The sequence below is a fragment of the Seriola lalandi genome, unplaced genomic scaffold, assembly GCF_002814215.2.
Source record: "Seriola lalandi dorsalis isolate HSWRI2012SDOR001 ecotype SW California unplaced genomic scaffold, Sedor1 jcf7180002054470, whole genome shotgun sequence".
NCBI lineage: Eukaryota > Metazoa > Chordata > Actinopteri > Carangiformes > Carangidae > Seriola > Seriola lalandi.
The window spans coordinates 2,753,035-2,776,153 of record NW_019525023.1 but is presented as its reverse complement, the minus strand read 5'-3'; the positions used below and the strand labels follow the sequence as shown (position 1 = coordinate 2,776,153).

Genomic DNA, 23,119 nt, shown 5'->3' with positions numbered 1-23,119 from the left:
TTGGAGCTTGCTGCAGTGAAACAACCCACAGGCTTCTATGAATAAAACAAGATTGACCATTATTGGGTCTCGTTGGGTAATTATGTTGTCATCTACTGTACAGTAAACTCTCTCGTGCCCTCATTCTGAATCTGTCGGGGCATTATGTGGGAGGAAGTCCCTTATTGGACTTTGCACGGTGCATTAAAGTGCACCCCTGCCAGTGTTTGAGCAAAATGAGGCTATTCCCTGTACAGCGATTCATCAAGTGAAATATTGAAAGTACCCCCCAGATAGTGCTTAGAATGGAAGCTCATCCCTTCTCATCTGATTTCAAAACAGTTTATGCAAACTGTGTTACACTGTTTGACTGGATGATATGAGCAAATTGGCTCGGCTCATTTAGACATTCAGAATGGGAAAGCAGTATTGTGCTAATGAAGATTTATTTAGAGATAGCATAGCTGTCAGCTTGTAATCAGTCGGTAAATCTCTGCGAGCATAATGCAGTGTAACAGAAGCTATCTCAGTCTCTGTTGGATCAGTATTGGCTCAGTAAAGAGAGAGATACGATTCTCCCATCCTGCCTAGCTGATGAAGAAATATTATTTGTTCCATGCTGCTTCGACATGGCTCTGAGTGATTGAAAGACGCAGGAATTATACAAGACATGAAGGCATCTCAGCTAAAGAGACAGATGAAATCCATGTATCAAATCCTGTGTTGCATTTATTCAAGAAAAGATAATATTATCAGGGACCATGCAGGGGAGGGATAGAATTAAACTAAAGTGTCTTATATAAGTAGATTTTTTTATTTGAATGGATTCTTAAAATCGATGCCCGGCCTCAATGTTAATCTTCCTATGCCCAGGTGATGCAACACCCGACAGACGGAGGACAGATTCTGGGTCTCCATAGCAACGTGAAGGAGGCGCCAGTGCGTGTGGCAGAGATCAGCGTGTACTCTCTGTCCAGCCAGCCCATCGACCACGAGGACGGTAGCGGCCAAGCTGGCCGCAAGACCAAAACCTCAGGTGGGCACAGCCATCTCCCGTCCCCCTATGTGGGTCTGTTAGACAGGCATGTACCCATGCTGCCTTCCGTCAAAATCCTGTCTGTAATTTCAGCCGTCGCCCTGGAGCCAGCCCCCCCTGCCCAGGCCTCTCTCTTCCCTCCTTCCACATTGCTTTTATTTCCCAACCGTGGACCGTTATTCTCTTCAGCTATGGTTGTAATGTTGATTCGAGAGTTGAACAGATGTAGGGCCTATTACCTTACACTGCTTTAATTCTGGGGGGTGGGATGGAGTGGGGGGGTATTGGGGTCTGCTTGGACTCCACCCCTTCATCCTGCTATGCTGATCCCTTGCTGTTCTGGATGTTATTAAGGAGGCTGCTCAAACATAACAGATGAGCTCATGCACCAAGTATTAAACTAGTGTCACTCTGAGGGAAGGAAAGATGTTTATCTTTCTGCTCTGTGCAGTGATCCTTAATAACATCCATTCCTTCTAGGAACATAGAACAGGATGTTTCACAGGCAAAAGGAAGTCTGAATTAGCCGTTAAGAAAAAAAGATCTTCCATCACTTGATTTGTCCTCAGCTGTCAAACATGCAGTAAAATCGACCTCCTCAGGAATGTGGCCGTTCAAACCAATAAAATCTGTCATTAAACAAAAGAAGCACAGTAAAATGTTTCAACCACTGAAATGTCATTAAATTTTAATCAGAATATTAGGCATGGATCATGAAAAGGGCTCTACAGTCTAATTTGCATATAATAAGAGTTTCATTCCATTTCAGCCTATAATTATATGCTTAGAAAATGTTTTGTATGATTATGTATTTTGTTCATTATTCTGGCGAAGTCATCAAAACAAGTCATTACTGATGAACTGAGTAGAATGGGACCGGAAATTAAGCAACTTTATCCACACAAGATAGAGGATGATCTTTGAGCTCACCCTGATATCTGGGAAAATTACACAGTACATTGAAGGCATCATTTACATTATAATACAATTGTACTGTTTACATATTTAACACCTTCTGCCTTTCAGTGACAGTGCAAGAACAACATTTACCGAAGGATTCAAGATTTCATATTGAGTTTAGGAAGCTTGATTTCATAGGGATTCTTAATTCCAGAAGAAAATTGAGTTTGTGTTTCAGCACTAATAAGGCTGTGACCTTGGATTTCCGCCCGCCTTTCAGTTCACCATGTAAACCCCATCGCTCTCAGTTTAAAAAGATGTGTCTGTGGGAAATTTGCAATCTGTATGTAATCTGGGTGTAGTGCTGCCTAATATATATTGCTAGAGGTTTATCCCTATATTGAAATGTTTTTCTGTGTGTTTCTGTGCTCTCCTACTTCAGACCGCTCCCCAGACATGGATAATTATTCTGAGGAGGACGATGACAGCTACTCGTCAGAGCAGGAAGCCAGTGATGATGCAGTTCATGGCCAGGTCAGTGTCAGAAAATACTCAAGTGTACACAAATCTTCAACACCCAGTGAAATGTCATATAGCTTAAGCGTCTTCTTGCCATACAGTACGTGCTGTTGCATAGTTCTGCTAGTAATGAAGAAATCTGATCTGCAGATTTTGTCAGAAGCAGTTGCCTTTTTTGGAATTTTTTATATGTTTTCTTGCATACATTTAGAAATGCAGGGTCACTTTGACAAAGAGATTTCACATATTTCATCCGCCCTCTCTGTTTTTCAGGATCTTTATGATGAAGATGATGAGGTCAGGAAGCCCAAGAAGGCACGGAGGAAAATGATCCGAACCACCTCAATGACCAGGGTTAGTTGCCTCCTTTGTCTGGCACATGGGCTTTTATGCTCGCCAATCATTGACTATGAGAATAACTCAAGAGACCTGTGTTTGCTGTAGTACAAGCTTTTAAGAGAAAGTACATTGTGTTCCATTTCTTGAAGCCATTAGGACGATGTGGATGAGCATGTAAATGAACACTGTGGGTTCACTGGACTGATTATAATGGTCTTTACATAGAGTGGCTGTGAATGAGTAATCCAGCAGACAGTAACTGGGAGAAGTGATAAGCCTGAGCCCAGCTGTCATGCTTTAATCATGACAGCTATTTCCTGTCAAGGGATTCTTTTTGTCATAATTTCATGTTTTTGTTTTTGTTTTGTTTTTTCCTGTTACAGCAACCTAACTTCAAGCAGAAGTTTGTGGCCTTACTAAAGAGGTTCAAGGTGACAGATGAGGTGAGTTGCAAAAAGGGTAATTGCCTCTGTTTTGATTGACACCCAGGAGATCTATGTTCAATGTCAGAGTAAACAATGAGGTAAAATGTAGTGTACCCGCCTGGAATTTCTCTGTCCTCTTGTTGGAGCCTTTAGTAGCTGTGAAACATATCAGTTATTAAATTGCCCTCAAGGCAGGAGAAAATAATCTCAGAATTGACTGTCTAAACAGCATATTGCTACATCAGTGCTAATGTGCTCCTGACTGGAGGACAAGTGCCTGTGAAAAAATCACTGCCACAACAGAGATACAAGCATCATTATAATCCTAGGCTGCATTACCTCTGTGCTCATGGATGTATGATTCATACATTGCCATTAGTTGCGATTCATATGCAGAATCCATTAGCGGCCTTATTCTCTACTGTTTAATCTAATGATAAATGTAGGCTCATATGCTTCTCCTATTTAGGCTTGTGTTCTTCTTGAGGCTATGTGAATAAATGTTTCTGGATTCTACATAAAAGCTTGTAATCAGGTCATAAGCAGGATGCCGACCATTTGTGTGCAACAACTCTGAGATGTCCATTAGAACATAATCTGTGTTGCGCCATTATAAAGATAATAATTACCACTGAACTGTGAAACCTAGAGGAGTTACTGTTTCTCCCTCCTCTTCTTTCTGATGTCAAAAACACTCCTTCGATCACATCAGCAAAGATTATTTTTAACTGTGTAGATTTTCAGACAGAATGGGGATTTGCTCTACCTTTTCACTCACCCCTTTAGATTTATATTTACCTAAAACAATCAGCACCAAGAGACCTGTGTAAGTGATTTAACCTAGTGATGCCTGGGTTGTGCTTTGCTGGATGGTTCTGGAAGCTCCAGGTGGCCGGATGATCTTTTATCACGTTCCCTGTCTCTAATCCCTTCCTTGTGGCTGGGCAGTGTGCAGGGATACAGCTCTATAAATACATAGCCAGGAGGAGGAGAGGGGACAGACTGTGTTTATCTGCTCCCTGCCAGCTCCTGCACTTATGGAGTGGCATTAATCACCTGATTAGTCCACAAGCCTGGCTGTGTGCAGAACCTATGATATACATCCCCACTGTGCAGCTGGCAGATCAAGGCTTAGCACCTTAGCTCTTCTCTAGCACTCACTTACCTTTTAATTGGCCTGCTTAGGACCAAGGCAGGGATGTATTTATAGCATAAATTTTCTAATTTTATTAATTCTTTAAGCTCCATTAGTCCAGCTGTGAAAGTGATTAGCTAATGCACAGCACCAGTCACTCCCTTCACTTATTTAATCCATGGCCATAATTACAAGCTGCTGATTACAGTGCGCTGATGTGTTGATGATGTGTCTATCCTGTGTGGCAGGTCCTGGACTCTGACCCAGTAGACCAGACCCAAGAGGTGGAGGAGGATCTGGACTTACTCTACGACAGTCTGGAGGTATACAACCAGAGTGACAGTGGGCCAGAGATGGAGGACAATGAGAGCGTCCTGAGCACACCCAAGCCAAAACTCAAGTATGTCTTTACTTAACCTGAATTATTTCTTTTCACAACCTGTACATGGTTTTAGTGTGAAATTTAAAATAAGATTTGTGGGGAAGTATTGAAGAAATCACCCCCCAATAAATTGTAACTCACCCTTCAAATGGAACTGCCATGAAAGTACTTTCTCATATTCAAATTTTTGTTTCTGTTTTCAGGCCGTTCTTTGAAGGGATGTCCCACTCCAGCTCCCAGACGGAAATTGGAAGCATACACAGCCAAAAAAGCCAGCAGAGAGAGCTGTCATGTCCTGTAAGTCGATCACCAGGCACTCTGTTACCCCTGTGATGCCTTTCAGCCCCACTGTTTACCCGTAAAGTTCCGCTTCTTGATTGCAGGGGAGGTTCTTTCTGTGAACAGTGTTATGTAAAGGAATTGCCCCTGGGCAGTGTTTAAATGTCTGGCAGCCGTCTGTGCTTATTGTGGCTCAGGGATTCCCAAGGACCATGATACTACAGTCAAGATATTCTGAGCATGAGCGCTATGCAGCCCACCAACTCCCACCCATGTAAAATAGGACTGGGCCTGTGGTCCTTACCCCGTTCACCCCTATAGCCCTCCAGTATTTATAGAGACTGACACTGAATGACCCCTCCTACACCATCAACACACATACAGACACAACTATGCTCCCAATGCTCAACAAGACGATTGGATGTAACAATCCCTTAACTCCTACTCAGAGATTTATGGGCCATTGGAAGCAGCGAGGGCAGAGAGAGAGAGACATGTTGAGTCTGATGGTGAGAGAGGGAGTGCTGTTTATAAATATCTGGGAATCCATTTTAGCCCGTAATAAAACCGCCTGGAGCATTTCAGACTGCTATAGCCCTCCATTTCGCTCAATAAATGTCTCCAGTTGAACTTCATAAACATGTCTTGGAGGCAAAATGGAAAGTCTTTGATCTAATATTGAAATGAATTCAACTAGATGTTAGAAGATGCACTTAAACACATCGAGTCGCGTAAATTTGAGAGCACAAATGTGTCAGTAATGCTTTTGGGATTTATATATTAGCACACAGCTGGAGTGAAACCTATAGAAGCTTTTAGAGATATTTATACTCGCCAGCTCTGTCACTGTCACCGAACTCGGCGGTGTGGCGGCACCCCTGTGAAATTGCTCAGTTAAAGATCCTAAGAGTGGTCAATCTTGACAGCAGCAGATGGAGCGCTCCCATTTGGAGCTTTGTGATTTTTGTCATTTATATTAACCAGAGAAGTGACCTTCATTGTTTAAATGTTTGTGTGTGTGTGTGCCTGTGCCTGTGCGTGTGCCTGTGTGTGTGTGTGTGTGTGTGTGTGTGTGTGTGTGTGTGTGTGTGTGTGTGTGTGTGTGTGTGTGTGTGTGTTTACCCTGCAGAGTGGAGACTTTCTTACCGTGGACAGATGTAAAGTGCAAGGGGCCCGATATCAAGATGACAGCATCACAGATACAACTGTTGGGGTATGTTTTTTTGGGACAGCGGTAGTTTTTTTTCTTTCACTAAATCCCCCCTGAGCATTCCTTTCTCAGGTTTTTCTTCTCCCTCTCCACTTGAGTGCCCTTTCCTCCCATGGGTCTTAGTTGTTTTCCAAGAAAAGGGAGTGTGCAAGGGCAGGCAAACCATACAGCACAGTCATCCATTATGGATCAGTAGAGCAGACAAGGCAGCCCCATGCTGGATGAGTCTCGACTGATGAGGATCGAAAGAGAGGTGTTTGTGTTATTTGTTGTCTTTGTGCTGTCAGGTCGGTCTAACCTTGTTCATCTAACCCCGGCCCCCCTCTGAGCAGCGGGCAGCCGGTTCGTCTCACTGCTCCACTAACCCAGTTCAAACTGAATATCTGAGCTGCAGGATCACATCATTATCTCTGACCTCAACACCTAGGATGCCTCAGTGCCTCCACTCTTTCAACTCTTGTCCTTAAAATGCTGGCTGCAGATGCACCACACACGAAAACACAAAGAATACAGAATGTACCTGCAGCCTGAGAAAGAAACTGGTGTAGATGAAATGGACATGACTGTCTGTGTTGTATGATTAACACCAGCATTGTCCTCTTACAGTCCTTTTGGCTCATGTTTGCTGTTTGCTCCCCCCTTTTGGTTCAGGAGCCAGAGACTGATGACAATGGGCCAGGGCCGGGGGAGGTGAGCAACTGGGATGTCAACACTGAACGGATGACAAGCACTGTTGGCAAGCTCTGCAAGACAGAGTCCCAAAACCACATGTCTCCCAGGTAAAACCGCTCACCACTACATCTGGAAACGTAGACACAAAGTAGTGTTATGTTACAATGTATGTGCATGGGTTTGAAATGTTTTGTTAACTTCTAAGTCTGTCATGTATTTTGAGCTCCTTGTCATGTCTCCTCCTCAGTAAAGTGGAGAACAAGCTGCAGAGGCGTCCTCGCAGCACCTCCATGAAAGACAGACAGAACTCCAAGGCCCAAAGCGACAGGACCAGCAGCATGGAGAGCGAGTGCTCCCCAGACTCACGACTCATAGCACAGGTAAACAACAACACAGATGTAATATAAAGCTGCAGATGTGTTCTTTACAGATGTTTTTTGTCCTGTGTGTCAGTCTTAGACTCTCTGCTTCTCATTTGTCTCAAAGGTTCCCAGGAAGTCTGTGTATGACCAACTGAACCAGATCCTCATCTCTGACGAACGCCTACCAGAGAGCATCATCCTCATCAACACCATGGAATGGCAAGGACAGGTGTGTGCTTTTCTATACGTCAGTCATGAACTCCCTTACCTTCATTTCTTCGTATATGCAGTAGAAACACTTGGTCATGCAGGATAGGGCTTGCATGTTAGCCATGCTACAAGCATTTATTGCAAAAAGACAGAAATACAAAAAAATATTGTTAAGAGGGTTTACACTCTGTGTAGCCCAGTAGCATGTTTTCCCTGCTTTCTTTCCAACCCAATCAACCCTGCCTCTTGTATGTCCATTAACTCATCGTGTCCCTCTCATGTGTGTATTTCTGTGCAGTATGTAGCCGAGTTGCTCCATGAACAGGCCCAGCCCATTGTGTCCACCTGCTCTGCTGCCGATGTTCAGGCTGCCTTCAACACCATCGTTACTCGCATCCAGAGATTGTGAGTCGCATACATACATACATACATACATACATACATACATACATACACACGCATTGGTTGAATGACACAAGTCATTCAAGAAAGTGTGATCTTGCTGGTTGTTATTTTGGAGTAGTCCTTGCCAAACTATGTATGTTTGTAGAGGCTCGCCGCCAGAGAATTCCGGGACGCCATCGCTCACGCTGCTGAAGTGCTCTCTGTCTGTGAACCCATTCTATCAAAAATGCGTCTGTTTTTTTGTGAAAAGCTGAAGTTCAGCGTTCTTCCCTCTTTCTTGGATCCATCTGTTCGGCTGCCTTCTCCTCAGGAAGTCGTGTCAGTGGGAGACGAGGCTGTCTCAGTCTGCTATGCTGCTTCTGTTAAACCCATTTTCTCTTTAATCCATCTGAACTGCAACTTTTCAACTTTTTCCACACCTGCTCCTCAGTCAACCTGTTTACTCCAGCTGGGGCCATGTCATGTAGAGCCATGCACATTTCTGATGTTAACATGCTCGCTCAGTGCTGTCGCTGCTTTAGCTGGCTGCTGGGTTTTTCCTCTAATGTTATCACTGAGCGAAACAGAACTTTTTAAAGCCACATATATTAAGGTCTCGTTCTGCTATTGGACAACCTTTTAATATCTCAAATCCTGAAGCATTTGGCTGCGAAGTCCCTAAAGCTGTTGCAATATTTGGTTTAATTTGAGGAGCCTCGCAGATACTTGCAAGTACCAAGTATTAAAAATGATAACATACAACATAATCTGGCTCTCAAAAAAGGTGAAACAGATTTTAAAGCAGGAAAAACCCTGTTGAAATATAAATCTTTCTTTCATACACTCATACTTTATCCCATGCACCCTCTCTGACCCACATATTTAATGATTTGGATCTCTCTCTTTCTCTTAGTTACTCATTCCATCTCTCCTTATTTTAACCCTTGCAGCTGTAACTGCAATGCACAGACACCGCCGACGATGAAGGTGGCAGTGGCAGGTGACCAGAGTTACCTCAGCACCATCCTGAGGTTCTTTGTGGAGCAGCTGGCCAACAAGACACCTGACTGGCTCAGTTACATACGCTTCCTGGTGATTCCCATAGGTAAATCAGCCAGGATTTGTACAAACCTCATAGGATATATCAGCCTATGAGGCTCCATATTTTCAGCTTCATTGTATACATAAACATTTGCTCTGCACAGGTTCTCATCCCCTGGCAAAGTATGTGGCCTCCTTTGACAGCAAGTTCAACAACATCTTTATGGACACTGCATGGAGGGAGCTGTTCTGCAGGACAGAACGGCCCGCCTCAGGTAGGGTGCATAGCTCTGATGTCTGGCTGTAAAGCAAGTCTGTGTGTCTAATGTTCAACCAACTTGAAAGGGAAAGAAACGGGGTCAGAGCGTGGGTCAGGGGCTGATGGATGGGACGAAGAGATTTCTTCCAATTGCAAAAGACAGCTACAGTCTGCTTTAGTGTAGCAAAAAGCTCTACATCATGACCCTACTCCTCCGCCCTGCTGCCTAAGAGCACCATCAGATTGTGAGAACTGTGACTCTGATATTTAAGGTTGTCAAAATTTATTGTAATATTGAAAACAAAGACATTTCTTGTTCAAAAATGTACATCAACATGAGATAATAGATCTAGTGGGTTTTTTTTTTACTTTCCTCATGTCTATTTTGGTTTCAGTGTTAAAGCTTATAGCCATTTGCCATAAAAAAAAAAAAAAATACCAGTAAATATATTCTAGGATTAATCCAAGTATCTGAAATGAAGACATTTGCATTATTAATCTGATTATTTTAGGACTATTTTGTGGAATTAAAGTTCTTTTTCTGTTAATTTATTTTACACCCACTTGCACTTGTACAATTATTGGCTAACACATATCCATGTTTAAGCTTCTATTCCCATCCGGTTCCTCAATTCTCACTTGTTCTGCCCAAACGTACCTGATATTCTTCACCCATCCCCACCCCATTAATTCATTTAATTTATTCCCCATAGGTGCAAGAGTCATAGTCTTACACACTATGTTGAATCATCTCAGAAGCGGCTGCAAGAAAAAAAATCAAAGATGTAAAAAAACTGCTTGCTTCTCCATTTATTCCCCATTAATTCTCATTTCCTTGACATTAACTGTCACCTCAGTCTAAAAAGCAGGATTTGATAGAAATGGCTGTGGGTGCTTCCTTTCACAAGGCGAGTTGGTTAAAACTACAGAGAGGCAATAGGTCAAAAATAAATTGACATTAAAAATCAGCCTCATTCCACATTTCAAGTTGTCATAAATGTATGCCAGGCTGCATGTGCCCCACAGGCCTTCTGTGTGACACACAATTTATCTTGTATGTCGTATGGCTGACTTCACCCACAATTCATTGCATTGTACACTCAGCACACCCGTCTCCTTAATTCCGTGAAATGTAAATGATTAATGCATAGTCTTCTAGCGATCTGCTGTATGTGAAAATTAGCATTTGCATCAGTTGTCTTGAAGCTCGTTAGTCAGACATGGAAAAGAGGAATGTTGTTAACAGTCTGTCTCTCTTCTCCCTGCAGATAACATAGATGTAGCAGGACGAGTCGTTCAGTATCTGGCCGGTGCCAACGTGTCCCACCAGTTCCCCATCTCAGAAGCCATGCTCACCTACAAACAGAAGAGGTGAAGTAACTTTGATTATTTGAGCAAACTAATGTACTGCATCTGTTTGCATGTATGTTTTTCTGCTTTTTGTGCTCTATGCATGTCTCTGTTGGAATGATTTCTAACTTGGTGTACTGATGTTAATGTTCCTTTATTTTCTCTTATTGAAAATTAGTCCTAGAACAAATATGGCTACAGCTGATCAGCCCATCATTAGGACTTCAACGCCTCAAGTGAATATCAGCTAAACTGCATGAGGAAGATATTTAAATGCATATGCATGCAAGCATGCATCTACAGGCACACACACACACACATACAAGTTGTTTTCATTAAATAGGTTACATTTTTTTATTCCGACATAAACGATGCAGGTTCTGGTCCTTTTCAAATTCACTGTCTGATAAAAACATTCATGCTTGATTATTAAATTCAGATCAGGGAAAGCCTGTTTTGACACATAGACCCTGTCGTCTCAGACACAGACGCACTCAGCAGACAATCTGTTGCATTTCTGTTTGCATTTGCTTGTTTTCTTTCTGAGGTTTGACCAAACCTCCCCTCTTTGTAACAGTGGTTTCCTACTGGTCAGAAGGTACAAAATTCAACTCGCAGTTTTAACACTGTCGCATTCCTTCTTCCCCCTTTCCCCTTTGATTTGCATTCAAGGAAAAGGAGTTTGTATTTTGATTTTTACATCAGGTATCTAATTCGACTCTTGGTTTGTTTTGCCCTTCTTATTTTCTCTCCTCCATTTGGCTTGACCTCCTTGCTGTGTCTAACATTTCCCTTTCCACACTCGATACTCACTGTAACTTCACTTTGCACTCCTGTCCTGACTTGTGTCTTTGGTTTGGTGTGACTTTGATTCTTACTTTGTCCTCTGTGTTGTTGCCGTGAAGATTTGCCTAACAACCTTTAAAACAATCCAAGTATTTGAAGTGGAATGGTTTTCTGGCTCATACATCCACAATATCAGTGTCATAATCAATGTCACTTAGAATGACCCACTAGTGAATTGTTACTTAGAACCTAGGAAGGTTTTGACACTCATAGTTAGTAATTTATTACCGACCAGTGTTTTCTTCAGCTATGCAAAATCTTTACCTTGCAAAATGGAACATCACTGAAATATAATTATATAATACTGCAATGAAGACCATGGTGGTAAAATTGCTGGGGACTGCTGTTCTGTATCTGCACTGGAACAAGAGCCAGAAGGTTTCCTCATCCTTCTGTAGTTTGCTGTGGGGGGCAGTCTATTTTGCAGGATCACCGAGAGAATCACCGATTAGGTTAGGAGCTGCAGTGTTGGTTGCAGCATGTTAGAGGTCATTTGCAGAAAGATGACACTTTCTCAGCTCTTTCCCTGCCAGGTCCTTTGGTGCATTTTTATGCCTCTGCGCCAGCGACAGCCAGGGCCGTGTTGTCTGTCTGTCAGTCAGTCCCATTCTCGTGAACGCCATATCTCAGTGAGGCCGTGAAGGAATTTCTTCGAATTTGGTGCAAACATTCACTTGGACTCAAGGATGAACTCATTAGATTTCGGTGGTCAAAGGTCAAGGTCACAGTGACGTCACATAACTCGGTTTTAGCCTTGTGAACGCAATATCTCAGTAACAGAAAGTACAGGTACAGAAGGTTCACCTGGACTCAAGAATGATCTGATTAGATTTTGGTGGTTAAAGGTCAAAGGTCAAGGTCACAGTGACAGTTAGTGTTCTGATTGGTTGATACAAATTGCTACAAATCAACCTAAGGTTACAAACCGACCAATCAGAACACAGCTACAAATCAACCTATCAACCAATCAGAACACAGCCACAAACTGATCAATCAGAATGTAGCTACAAATCAACCAATCAGAATAAGGCTACAAATCAACTAATCAATCAGAATACAGCTACAGATCGTTTGTCTGTCCCATTCTTGTGAACACCATATCTCAGTAACACCTTGATTGAATGTTTTCAAATTTGGCACAAACATTCACTTAAGATTTTGGTTCTTAAAGGTCAAAGGTCATGGTGACCTCACAAAACACAGTTTTGGCCTTGTTAACGTGATATCTCTGCAATGCCTTGGGGGAATTCTTCAAATTTGGTACAAACATTCACTTATATTCAGGGATGAACTGATTAGATTTTGGTGGTCAAAGGTCATGGTGATGGTGATGTCACAAAAATAGTAGGATAAAGAGGCTGCATGGTTACTATGGCTGGGCCCAAACTATCACTGTAAAACCCATGCATAAAATTAGCTTAGCTAATTAGCTTATCCCAGCACTGGCTGATAGGAAAGACCCTTCATCTTTTGGTTGTAAGGAGCAGTCCTCTCATTCATCTCATTGTAATGTGACCCCAAAATAACCCCATTCCACCCAAGCCAGTCATGTGCCATTTCCTCTGCGATGGTACATGGTGCAGGTCATACCACAGCCATCCTCCCTCCAGGACCATTGAGTATTCATGTCTACCTTTTTGGAGTGTTGAAGTGTTCAGCCTCACACTCTGGTCTCACTCACATCCTATTCATTCTCTTTTTACAGCCCTGATGAGGACTCCTGTCAGAAATTTGTGCCATTTATTGGGGTAAGAATTTGTCTTTGCAATGCAAAAGTGGCAGACAGAATTGTTAGTTTGTTCTTTCTGTGTTTAATTTGTTTTACAAACCTTGAAAGCTTTCTTTTATTACTACAGGTTGTGAAAGTTGGAATTGTGGAGCAAAGCCTCTCGACCTCAGGTAAGAGGGGATTTTAAAAGGTGTGGTGGCATTTTGAGAGGTTTGTATGTTCAGCATTTTATTGTCATTTCTGTGTTAGATGGACTGGATTCAAATTCAGATGAGTAAGGAAAAAAATAACCCTAAAATAACTGTAATATCACTTCATATATTTACTTCAGTTGTATGATTATGACGACAGTATTCTGTATTCTTACAGTGTTTAGTTTCACTTTGAAGCTTTTTGCATGAGATTATTTTTCTACCAATTTGCAGTGGACTCAGATGATGCGATGGGGGGCAACACAAGCATCCTGTCCTCCCCAACGCCCCCATCGGCTGGTCCGTATGGGAAGGAGATTGGGGGCACTCCACCACAGTCTCCCTCTGTGTCCACCGCCCTGTCTGGAGCTGGGTACGACAAGATTCACATCACTTATCAACAAATACAAACACATCCTGACACACAAAAAAAAACAACTTGCTCTGTAGTGTTTCTGATTTTGCTTTTTCCTTTTGTCAGTTCTCCATGTTCGGGCAACGAGGTGATGGGGCTCCAGGTGGACTACTGGACGTGGCAAGGCCCAGAGAAGAAGAAAGAGGGGGAGAAGAGAGACGTGGGACTGAAGAACACCCTGAAGAGTAATTTCCGTTCGCTGCAAGTTAGCCGTCTCCCCTGTGGAGGGGAACTCACCCCTCCGCCCAGCATGGCCATGACTGTTGTTACCAAGGAGAAGAATAAGAAAGGTATGCTTGGAAAATATGACTTGCACATGCAAAATGAAATAAAAAGTGAAAACATTGTACCTAGTAATTGATTGTCATACAAGCGCAATATGAACATTTTTGATATTTAGCTGCATCACATTTGTGATTTCTTTTTTTTTCTTTTTTTTAGCCTTAGTGCCCACAAAATGTAACAAAACTTTGTAACTAAATAGTCCATGCAAGAGAGATGAGCTGGGAAAAGTTATATTTGTTTATAATGGGAAAAGTTACAAGAGTACTCTGTTTACCCTGTTTACGCACAGTTTAAAAAAAGGATAAAAATTGACGCAGCAGAAAAAGAAATATCATTTTCATTCCACAAATTCGTCTTCTGTCAAAACCTGGTGTCTATAATGCCCACAATGCAACATGGTAGCCAGCAGTTCAGTCTGCAATTTGGATTTCTTATGCTAGTAGCAGCTTATGTAGCCTAGAGCCATTAGCCTCAATCAGAGATGAGGAGCAGGATACAGGCCAGGTAAATGCACTTCCTTCTAACGCCTCTCCCCCAGATATTTGTTCTTATTTCAAACTTGTAGTCTTCAGATGCAAGCGACAACACAAGGCCATTAATCAGACTTCACAGCATTCCCTCTGGAACCACAGAGGGCTGTTTCAGACTTTTTACACATATGCCGCTGTACTTCCCAAGAACTGTAAACAGACTTTGATGTGTAAAATCTGTGGAGTTCCCCTTTAAGTACAGAAGAATATGTGAAGGAAATGACTCACTCTCACTCTTTACCTCCCTTTGCAGTGATTTTTCTCAGCAAGAAGCCCAAGGAGAAAGAGCTGGACTCTAAGAGCCAAGTGATTGATGGTATCAGCAGGTTGATCTGCACAGCGAAGCACCAGCACACGATGCTGAGAGGTAAAGGCAGAACAACCCCACAGCTGAAGCTGCACTGCCACCTGGTGCTGACACCATGACTCACCCACAATCTTGCATAGTAACAGTCATATAAATAATGAATGATCTCCTCTTAAACAGCTGTCAGTGCACAGTGTCAAGCTCGGGTTCACATGTTAATTGTGTTATTCATCGATTCATCCATTTAACCGTGATCCTTTTTCTGTCCTTAGTCACTATTGATGGAGTGGAGTGGAATGATGTGAAGTTTTTCCAGCTTGCTGCCCAGTGGCCAACACATGTCAAGCACTTCCCGGTGGGAATCTTTGGTTACACTAAGCCTGTGTGACACCGGCCACCATCAACTCAACCACCACCAGACTCTCCGATGCACTTGTCTCACCGAGAGGCTACAGAGAATTAGAGGAAAAGCCAACAGGCCCCCGGCAGTAATAGTTTTCCTGTGGAAATCTTACTGACTCGCAACCGTGTTCAATACACAAATTTCATGTTGTCAATTTGATGTTTTTGATGTTGATGTTATTGGGTGTTGTTGTTGTTTTTTTTACACACTACAGAAAGAACAAGTACTATTTTGTAAGATTTGTGCTACCGCCTCTGAGGTATTTTGAGGTTTTTGACAATTTGCCACATTTCGATAATGGCAGCTGTGTTTGCACTTTGTTTTTGTTAACATTTTATTATTTCTGTGAAATCCTACATTTATTGTTACTCTATAGACAATGGAGGAGTGTGGTGGTGATGTGCAGTGGCGTGTGTGAGATTGAGATCGTGTTTGTGTTTGTTGTTGAAAGTTGGAATATTGCTGTGAATTTAGATGGAATCCTTCTCTTCTAACTCAGTGCTCAGTTTTCTTACTCGTCCCTTTACTTTCTCAAAAAGGTAAATTTTTATAGAAAAGAACATAAAGTTCTTTTTGCCTCGTTGCTTTTAAGCACAGTGTGTACCGAAAGCAAATTGAAAAAAACAACTCAAGCAAGGTATTTTTGAAGGTAGCTATAATGAATGTAGCTATGACACATTTGTAACATGTGAGCAGTTCATCAAATTAGTTAATTAATGTAAGTGCTGAAGATTTTGTATCAATGCTGGTGTACATTTGGACTGTACAGTAACATCCACTTAGAAGCAGGGTAACGTGACACACAAAACAACATATTTCAACTCCCAGTAGCTGAATGCCAAATTTAGTTGTGACTGTGTGAACTGTCTTTATTGTTTCAAGGTCCTGAATAGTTTTTCAGTTTCCCAGCTACAGTTCCACCTTTGTTGTAATGGGGCCTTCTTGGAGTAACGTCAGGTTATAACAGCATTTATTTGGTGAACATGGCCGCCTCGTATTCAGATAGATGTGACGTCATACAGACCTGCAGTAACTTGGCGAATACTGGATTGCTCCAGACGTGCAGTGATGTGCCAAAGTCAAGTTTGTTTTACAGTCTAACCACCAGAGCTATAGGCTTGGCCAGACTTCATACTATGTTATACTTAAAACTAATATACATTTAATGTATTTGTGGTCCCTGTGGAGATCAGTATTAAGATTACTGAGTTAATTTTGATAAAAAAAGAAGGAACTTACAGATTAGTGCTCCACATTTGGCCAAATGTAAACACATTTAGCATTTACAAGACATGTGCACATCCTAACAAAGCAGTTACCGTTGTGTCCTTTAATACAGCTTCACCGTGGCTGGACATACAAGTCGTACCTGACCTAAGACATACTGATAGGTTGGTCATTCAGTATTGTGTTATGGGGAAATTTTGATAAGAATGAGTCGGTCTGACTTGAAACATGCTTTGACAGTATTGTCGAGCACAATGCAAGTATTGAATAGCTTTTAAAATATGATGAAAAGTGTATGGAGTCTTGCCAGATGTCCAAGTCACTGCCTATGTGTGTCTGTGTAGGTGTGCTATATGTTTGATGGTACTCCCTGAATAGTGTTACGTGGAATTTTTGCAAGAGGAAACCTTTGGACAAAGGGCCTTCTGTATGAGTTTGTTGTTGCTTTTTATAAAGTGAAGACTTACAAGCTTTGATAGGCTGGCTTTTTTAGTATTGTATATAAATATACACAAGATGTACTATTGTGAATTGCAAACCCCCCCTTCCACTAAATTGAAAGCACAAATAGCTTACCTTTATTTCTTGACATAAATACCAAATATATTTACAGAACTCATACCTATGAAGTTGAACTTGTAAACACTATTAGGTATGTTATTTCTCATACATTTCCCTCACTTTGTAATGCACTTTCATGTGGTTTTATACACATTTTAACTCAAATTGGGACACACTTTGGATTTGAGGTGAAGTGTTAGAGGTGTTATATTTGAAATGTAAACCACTACCTATAGTCAAGAGAAGGCCGTGTTTTTTCTTTTCAATTTTAAAAATGACCCTTTTTTTTTCATGAGGATGTTGTTTGTGTTGATGGGTTCAGGCGCCCTCTGTGGTCTGAAAACCATCATGGCTGTCTGTTACTTATTGTTTTGCCACTTGATGATGAAAAGCTTATTTTGCAGCTACCACCATACCCGTCTGCCTGTACTACACAGTCAAAGTTTTCTTGTCTCCTGCTTTTTGAAGGGTTCACTATCTTCTCTTAGTCAGGAGACCAACTAGCCCTTATGTATTTGTAAACTCGGGCTGTGAAGTGTTTGCCAGGGCAGATTGGTTTGAGGGAATTTGTCATGTGAGTTAGCCCCTTTGAATACTAAATGGGCACAATGACAAGTGGATTTCAATGTATATGACCTCGATTTCTTTCTCTTTTTTTTTGCCCTAAATCTAGAGGTAGCATGGGGGTGTTTCAGAAGGCTGGATCAATGAGCAGGCATGCCTACTTTGTCACCATAATTTAGCACTGCAAAAAATCAACTCCAGCATCAGTGTTAATGTTGTTCATCGATGGTCAAACTACAAAGATTTACAACATGCCATCTCATTGCTCCTGTTACTTGAAAAGCCACCCAGTGTCTTTGCACAAACCCTATTTTAAATGACATGACAGTATTTTTAAATTTACCACTAAAAAATATGGGTTACTCTGCATGTTTTACTATAGATGTAAATATGTTTTGGATTTTTATATTGTTTTGTTTCTTTCCATGCTCTCACAAGCAGTTGTGTTTAATAAAATTTTTAATCTTCTGTACAAACAGTTTGTCTTTATTTAGATTTTCTCTCAGAGCTTTGTAAAGCCCAAAATAATATTACAAGGCGATGAAAAGCAACAGACAGCAATCTCCAAGCCCAGACTTCTGTTGTGTTATTTAGCTGCGATTGAAGGCAGGTTGACGTAACTCTTCATCGAAGGAAGCGGTTTAATCTTGCGTCCTGCCCAGCCTCCCTTCCTCTGCCACAAACCACTCGAGGGGCGAACGCCAAACCAGCGATTACGACCAGCTTTGCCAATGATCTCTTTGTTGTGGTCAATGTTGGATACACGTCCCACTGTAACCATGCAGGTCTCCAGTACCTGGGAAAGATGACATCATTAAATTCAGAGTATGGTTTTAATATAGCCAGAATAATGTTAATCCAGGTAACCTCACCTGAACCTGCTGCCTCGAAGGAAGCTGAACGATGGCTGTTCCGTTTACTTTGCGGAGTAAAACACCGTTTGTGCCTGAAAATAAAAATAAAAACAATTACTTTTTAGATAGCAACCACATTTAACAGAGACTACTTTGTTTCAAGTGCATAAGGTATCTGGAAAACACATGATCATTTGCCTCAAAATTCTTTTTTATGCCTTACTATACTATGACATTTTTATGCCTTATTATACTATGAATTCCTGAACATGGGGCCGCATGAGTTCTCTCTGGGTACTCCAACTTCCTCCCACAGTCCAAAGACATGCACAGTAGGTTAACTGGCAACACTAACTGACTTTTTATGCCTTGCTATACTGTGACGTTTTTATGCCTTACTATACTGTGACGTTTTTATGCCTAACTATACTGTGACGTTTTTATGCCTAACTATACTGTGACGTTTTTATGCCTTACTATACTGTGACGTTTTTATGCCTTACTACACAATGACTTTCTTATTGGGTGGCACGGGGTGCAGTGGTTAGAACTATCACCTCACAGTAAGAAAGTTATGGGAACCCTGGGCCCAGGACCTGTCTGTGTGTGGAGTTTGTGTGCCTGCATGGGTTCTCCCCGGGTACTCCGGCTTCCTCCCGCAGTCCAAAGACATGCACATTAGGTCATAAGGGACCTTATATTTTGTATTAACCACATAGACCTACTTTATTAATAAAAACCTTTGTTTACACTTTGTCTCAGTGAAGTGTCAGTTTAATAATGCACGTGGCCGCGCTACTTTGAAAAAGCACTGCAATGAATAGGCTATTCATTTTGTTTTCATATCATAGACTAATTTGGCAATCATTTGACAACAGTAGGTCTATTATGCCGCATACGCCGTTTAAAGACCAACGGAGGAATGAGCGTTGAAAAGTTTGGGAGATAGGCGTATTGGATAGGTTATTCTTTATGGCTTTGAAAGTTGTGCTTGGACTCGGATACAATTACCAGACTATGGTTTCCGAGTGAGGAATGGGTGAGGAGTATTTAATGCATTTTTCTTCCATTTGGACCTTTCAAGTTAACGTGGGGATTCACATTTAGAAACAATTAGATTTGGTGTTCTTGTCTTTCTGAAATGGGTCACGATATGCGCCACAGCCGTCATCCATCTGGCCTGTAGCCTACAGCTAACCCCTGAACACATTTCAGGCACAGAAATTTTCCTTGCTTTAAGCCCTGACAAAATATTGCCTTACGTATGCATAACAGTAACTAGTTACAGTGAATAACAAAGTTGAGTCACTGAACTTCAGAAAATGATTTAACAACAATTTTGATGAATGAATCATTCATTTGCAAAAATGTGACAAATTTACAAGTTGCAGCAATTTGTTGCTTTTCTTCTGCTTTAAATCCTTGTAAATTGAATATTTGAACTGTTGCTCGGACAAAACATCGTGATTCAATGTGAAGACGTCAGAAGTAACTCTGTGAAATCATATGATGTGCATTTCGCCATTTTATGACATTTTACAGAGTAAACCATTCATGAAAAAAGTTGAAAGGTTAATCATTCCTGCAAATGATCATTAGTTGCAGCTTTAGCTGTACACACTGACACATAAAGATTGAATTAGATTAGAATTTATCAAGTGCAAACCCTTCAAAATAATATCTTACCCGCAGCACGAATGTAGTCTGATCCCTTCCCTGGTTGTATCTCCAGGTTGTTCACCAGTGTCCCCACAGGAAGAGCCCCCAGTGGGTAGGCATCACCTTCATTGGCTAAGACTGCAAAGTAAAACAAAAGCACATTATGTTGTGTTAAACATAATTTTTAGGTTACAAAGACCAACAATTTCTAACATCTATTAAATCTTTATAATTTCAAGGCACTTTGAGAGATGGATCTCATACCTGCCATTCGTCCAATAACTCCAGATGTTTTAATGACGTCTCCAGCCTGCATGTTCTCTGTAGCGATGATCCATCTCTTACGGTTGCCGCCAGCTACCAGGGCAACGTCAGCAGACCTATACAGACAACACAGATTATGATAACCAACTGTATGTTCATGATCCTTAGTATACATGTTAATGAGAGTCCTGTGTGTGATGAGAGTGAATCTGACCTGCATGGGTCGTATCGCACTTCCACAACCTTCTCTTCAAAGGGTTGCGCCTCTTTGCCGGATTCATAGCGCAGTCTCTGGAAGTCTACCCAGCGGTATCTTTGTTTATGACCACCACCAATGCCATGTGTCCTTATCCTTCCTGTACGAGAGAGAAAGAGATGGGCAACTCTCACAACTCAGCTGTAGCCCAGAGCAAGTATCACAGCTGACTTCTGATTAATGAGTTAAGAGGAAACTTCAGGGAAAATTAATCTTAGGTGATCACCTGATGATATGTTCATTTTTGATTATTCCACCAATTCTTTATTTGATTAATGGATTCATCATTTGGTCTATAAACCATCATTAAAAAAAGAAGAAAAAAAAAGGTCATTTCTTATAGCCCAAGGTAAAATCTTCAAATTGCTTGTTTTCAGTCCACAACTCGAAGATATTCATTTTTTAAAAGCACACAAAGCAGCAAATTTTCACAACTGAAAAGCCAGAATGACTTAGTCAGATATCAAAATAGTTGCCAATTAATCTCCTGTCTATCGACCAGCCAAATAATTGTTTCAGCTCTACTTCAAATTTTTAATCTACAGGACATTTTCACAGTTTTGCCACTTCAAAGACTAGCATACATACCCTGATACAGGTTTACATCAAAAGCTGTTTTACTCACATTGACAGTCTAGAGACTTTTTGACACTATGTGCCAGATTTAAACTTTGTTCTATGTGTAAAAACTTTCACTGCTTTACTCTATGCAAGTCAGACCTTGACTAGATAGACTCTGATGACCAAAAGACTCTTTTCAACTCTGTTTGAGATTTTTAAGCTTTTAATATATTTGTGAAATCAGAACAATGGGTAAATCAGGACCTGCAGACTAGAAGCCAACCTTGTTCATAAACACACTACCACTCATCCTGTTCTGCCAAACTCTGTACCTGTGTGATCTCTGCCTCCTGTCTTTTTCATTCCTATTGGTCTGATGGTGTACTTCTCCCTCTGCTTCCAGAATGTCTTGTTCTGCTCCAGAGGGGCCGTGGTGAGGAAGCCTCTGCATTGACCCACTGTGGTGGGCATATGAGCTCCCAGCTTGGACTGTGCAGCTGCCTGTCGACACAGAAACAAACATTGCTTGTTTGGTGGTTGTGATGATTCAGTTCTGTGGTGAGACTGACTGACAGGGAGTGGACATTTACCTGCGAGGAGAGCAGAGCAGGCTGGGAGACAGTCAGGGACCTCAGTGCTCGAGTTAGACACGACATCGCCATCACAACGTCCTTCTGTCAGCAGAGCAGAGGGGAGGCAGGTTGACATCTCTGAGATTTAAAGCTTCCCTGTCTCTGCCATTAGTTTTAATGTATGTGATACAACATCTACACATTTTTTTCAACAAAATAACATACCCCACTACATTTCTGTCTCCGCTGTGCTTAAATGGTCATAACATAACTAACAGTAACCTATCGGCACGTAAACATGAGCTACAGCTAACGTAACTTGTCTCTACCAATCCATCTAACTTGGCTAAATAACCTGCCCTTTTCTAATCCTTTTATAAATGAATTAGCCGTTAGTCTCGTATACAATTCGCTATGTAACCCAATTTAACAGTAACATGAAACCAACCTTTATTTTTGACTTATTTCATCCCAAGCTTCTCTTCGGCGTCCTTCACAGTCCTACACGCTTAGTCGCGCACTGATGACGTGTAGTGTGAGAGCTCTGTGCAAGCCACCATTTCTCCTTTATTTACATCATATGGTAGAAGTTAGAGTTGTACGTTTGTGATATATTAATACTCTCTTGTTAATAGCTTACAAGAATTGTATGTCATTCTGTCATAATATATAGAGTATGGTAACATTAGCTAAATTTACCGGCTGCCTTATTGTGCCAAATTGTGCTGGCTTCAATGTCGCCTCTAGGTGGCAGAATATCCTCCTCATATATTACAGTAATGTAACTGACTGGATGCGGTTTCTAACTTTTTATTGCTTTACGCAGCCGACTGTTCAAAATGGGATCCGTGCCATAAAATGTTTATAAAAAGGTTAATTCATTGAACAGTCGTCTCATTTCAGTTTTTAGTTGAGTTTGTACTTATTCTCCGCTTTTTTTTCTAAAATGATCTGTGTTCATAATCATAATTTGTTTGGGTTTATTTTGACAATAAATCAAATTTTCAACAACACGATGAATTTAATGAGTAATTATACAAGAGAAATTGAATATTTGTCGTTTCATTTTTCCACAGAGAAGGATTGTTTTTTAGAGAAATGTGGAGAATTGAAATGACATTGAACCGGTAGAATTTTCAATCATATTTTGTCTTCACAAGTTAACCACCAGATGTCACTAGCTCTTTGGTATTTTCTCTGCGGTGGAATTAAAGAGTGTTCCTATGCCTCTGAAAGTAAGAATTAAGCCTTTTAGTATTATGTCCGCAGTATCCTTTATATTTATCTTCCTTATCTTAGAAAAAGTGTGTTATTTTTGAGAAATATAATACTCAACATTTTTGTTTATGGACACCACTACAGTCAGAAAAAAACATAGATAGATAGACAGATAGACAGATAGATAGATAGATA

At 41.2% G+C, this 23,119-nt stretch overlaps 2 protein-coding genes across 3 annotated transcripts in view; one reads left to right on the top strand and one right to left on the bottom strand.

Annotated features, from left to right (window-relative positions):
• The window catches only part of LOC111658918 (phosphofurin acidic cluster sorting protein 2), a 48,363-nt gene extending 30,347 nt beyond the window's left edge, over positions 1-18,016 (top strand). The window contains exons 5-25 of one of the 2 annotated variants that reach the window (XM_023411634.2): positions 853-1,015; positions 2,358-2,449; positions 2,708-2,788; positions 3,157-3,216; positions 4,582-4,733; positions 4,919-5,012; positions 6,124-6,207; positions 6,856-6,983; positions 7,124-7,256; positions 7,363-7,467; positions 7,747-7,853; positions 8,783-8,937; positions 9,038-9,148; positions 10,401-10,503; positions 11,155-11,187; positions 13,034-13,076; positions 13,185-13,227; positions 13,483-13,621; positions 13,730-13,953; positions 14,732-14,845; positions 15,058-18,016. In XM_023411634.2, coding sequence (XP_023267402.1) covers positions 853-1,015; positions 2,358-2,449; positions 2,708-2,788; positions 3,157-3,216; positions 4,582-4,733; positions 4,919-5,012; positions 6,124-6,207; positions 6,856-6,983; positions 7,124-7,256; positions 7,363-7,467; positions 7,747-7,853; positions 8,783-8,937; positions 9,038-9,148; positions 10,401-10,503; positions 11,155-11,187; positions 13,034-13,076; positions 13,185-13,227; positions 13,483-13,621; positions 13,730-13,953; positions 14,732-14,845; positions 15,058-15,173 — 2,280 coding nt within the window. In that variant the 3' untranslated portion in view covers positions 15,174-18,016. The remainder of the gene's footprint in view (positions 1-852; positions 1,016-2,357; positions 2,450-2,707; positions 2,789-3,156; positions 3,217-4,581; positions 4,734-4,918; positions 5,013-6,123; positions 6,208-6,855; positions 6,984-7,123; positions 7,257-7,362; positions 7,468-7,746; positions 7,854-8,782; positions 8,938-9,037; positions 9,149-10,400; positions 10,504-11,154; positions 11,188-13,033; positions 13,077-13,184; positions 13,228-13,482; positions 13,622-13,729; positions 13,954-14,731; positions 14,846-15,057) is intronic. The other variant, XM_023411635.2, reaches the window with a different exon arrangement.
• On the bottom strand, positions 18,006-22,257 carry mrpl2 (mitochondrial ribosomal protein L2). The gene is made up of 8 exons (XM_023411636.2): positions 22,155-22,257; positions 21,725-21,808; positions 21,467-21,635; positions 20,532-20,673; positions 20,318-20,433; positions 20,081-20,191; positions 18,413-18,486; positions 18,006-18,336 (listed from the first exon to the last, which is right to left on the bottom strand). Exons 2-8 carry the CDS (start codon positions 21,794-21,796, stop codon positions 18,127-18,129), a joined length of 894 nt encoding a protein of 297 aa, XP_023267404.1. The 5' UTR covers positions 21,797-21,808; positions 22,155-22,257; the 3' UTR covers positions 18,006-18,126.
• Positions 22,258-23,119: the final 862 nt, after the last annotated feature.

Coding starts and splice junctions, on each gene's coding strand:
- mrpl2 (XM_023411636.2), bottom strand. CDS start 21,796: ATGGCGATGTCGTGTCTAACTCGAGCACTGAGGTCCCTGACTGTCTCC. Junction 20,434..20,531: donor GTGCGATACGACCCATGCAG/GTCAGATTCACT, acceptor TTGTCTGTATAG/GTCTGCTGACGTTGCCCTGG. Junction 20,192..20,317: donor AGTTATTGGACGAATGGCAG/GTATGAGATCCA, acceptor TTTACTTTGCAG/TCTTAGCCAATGAAGGTGAT.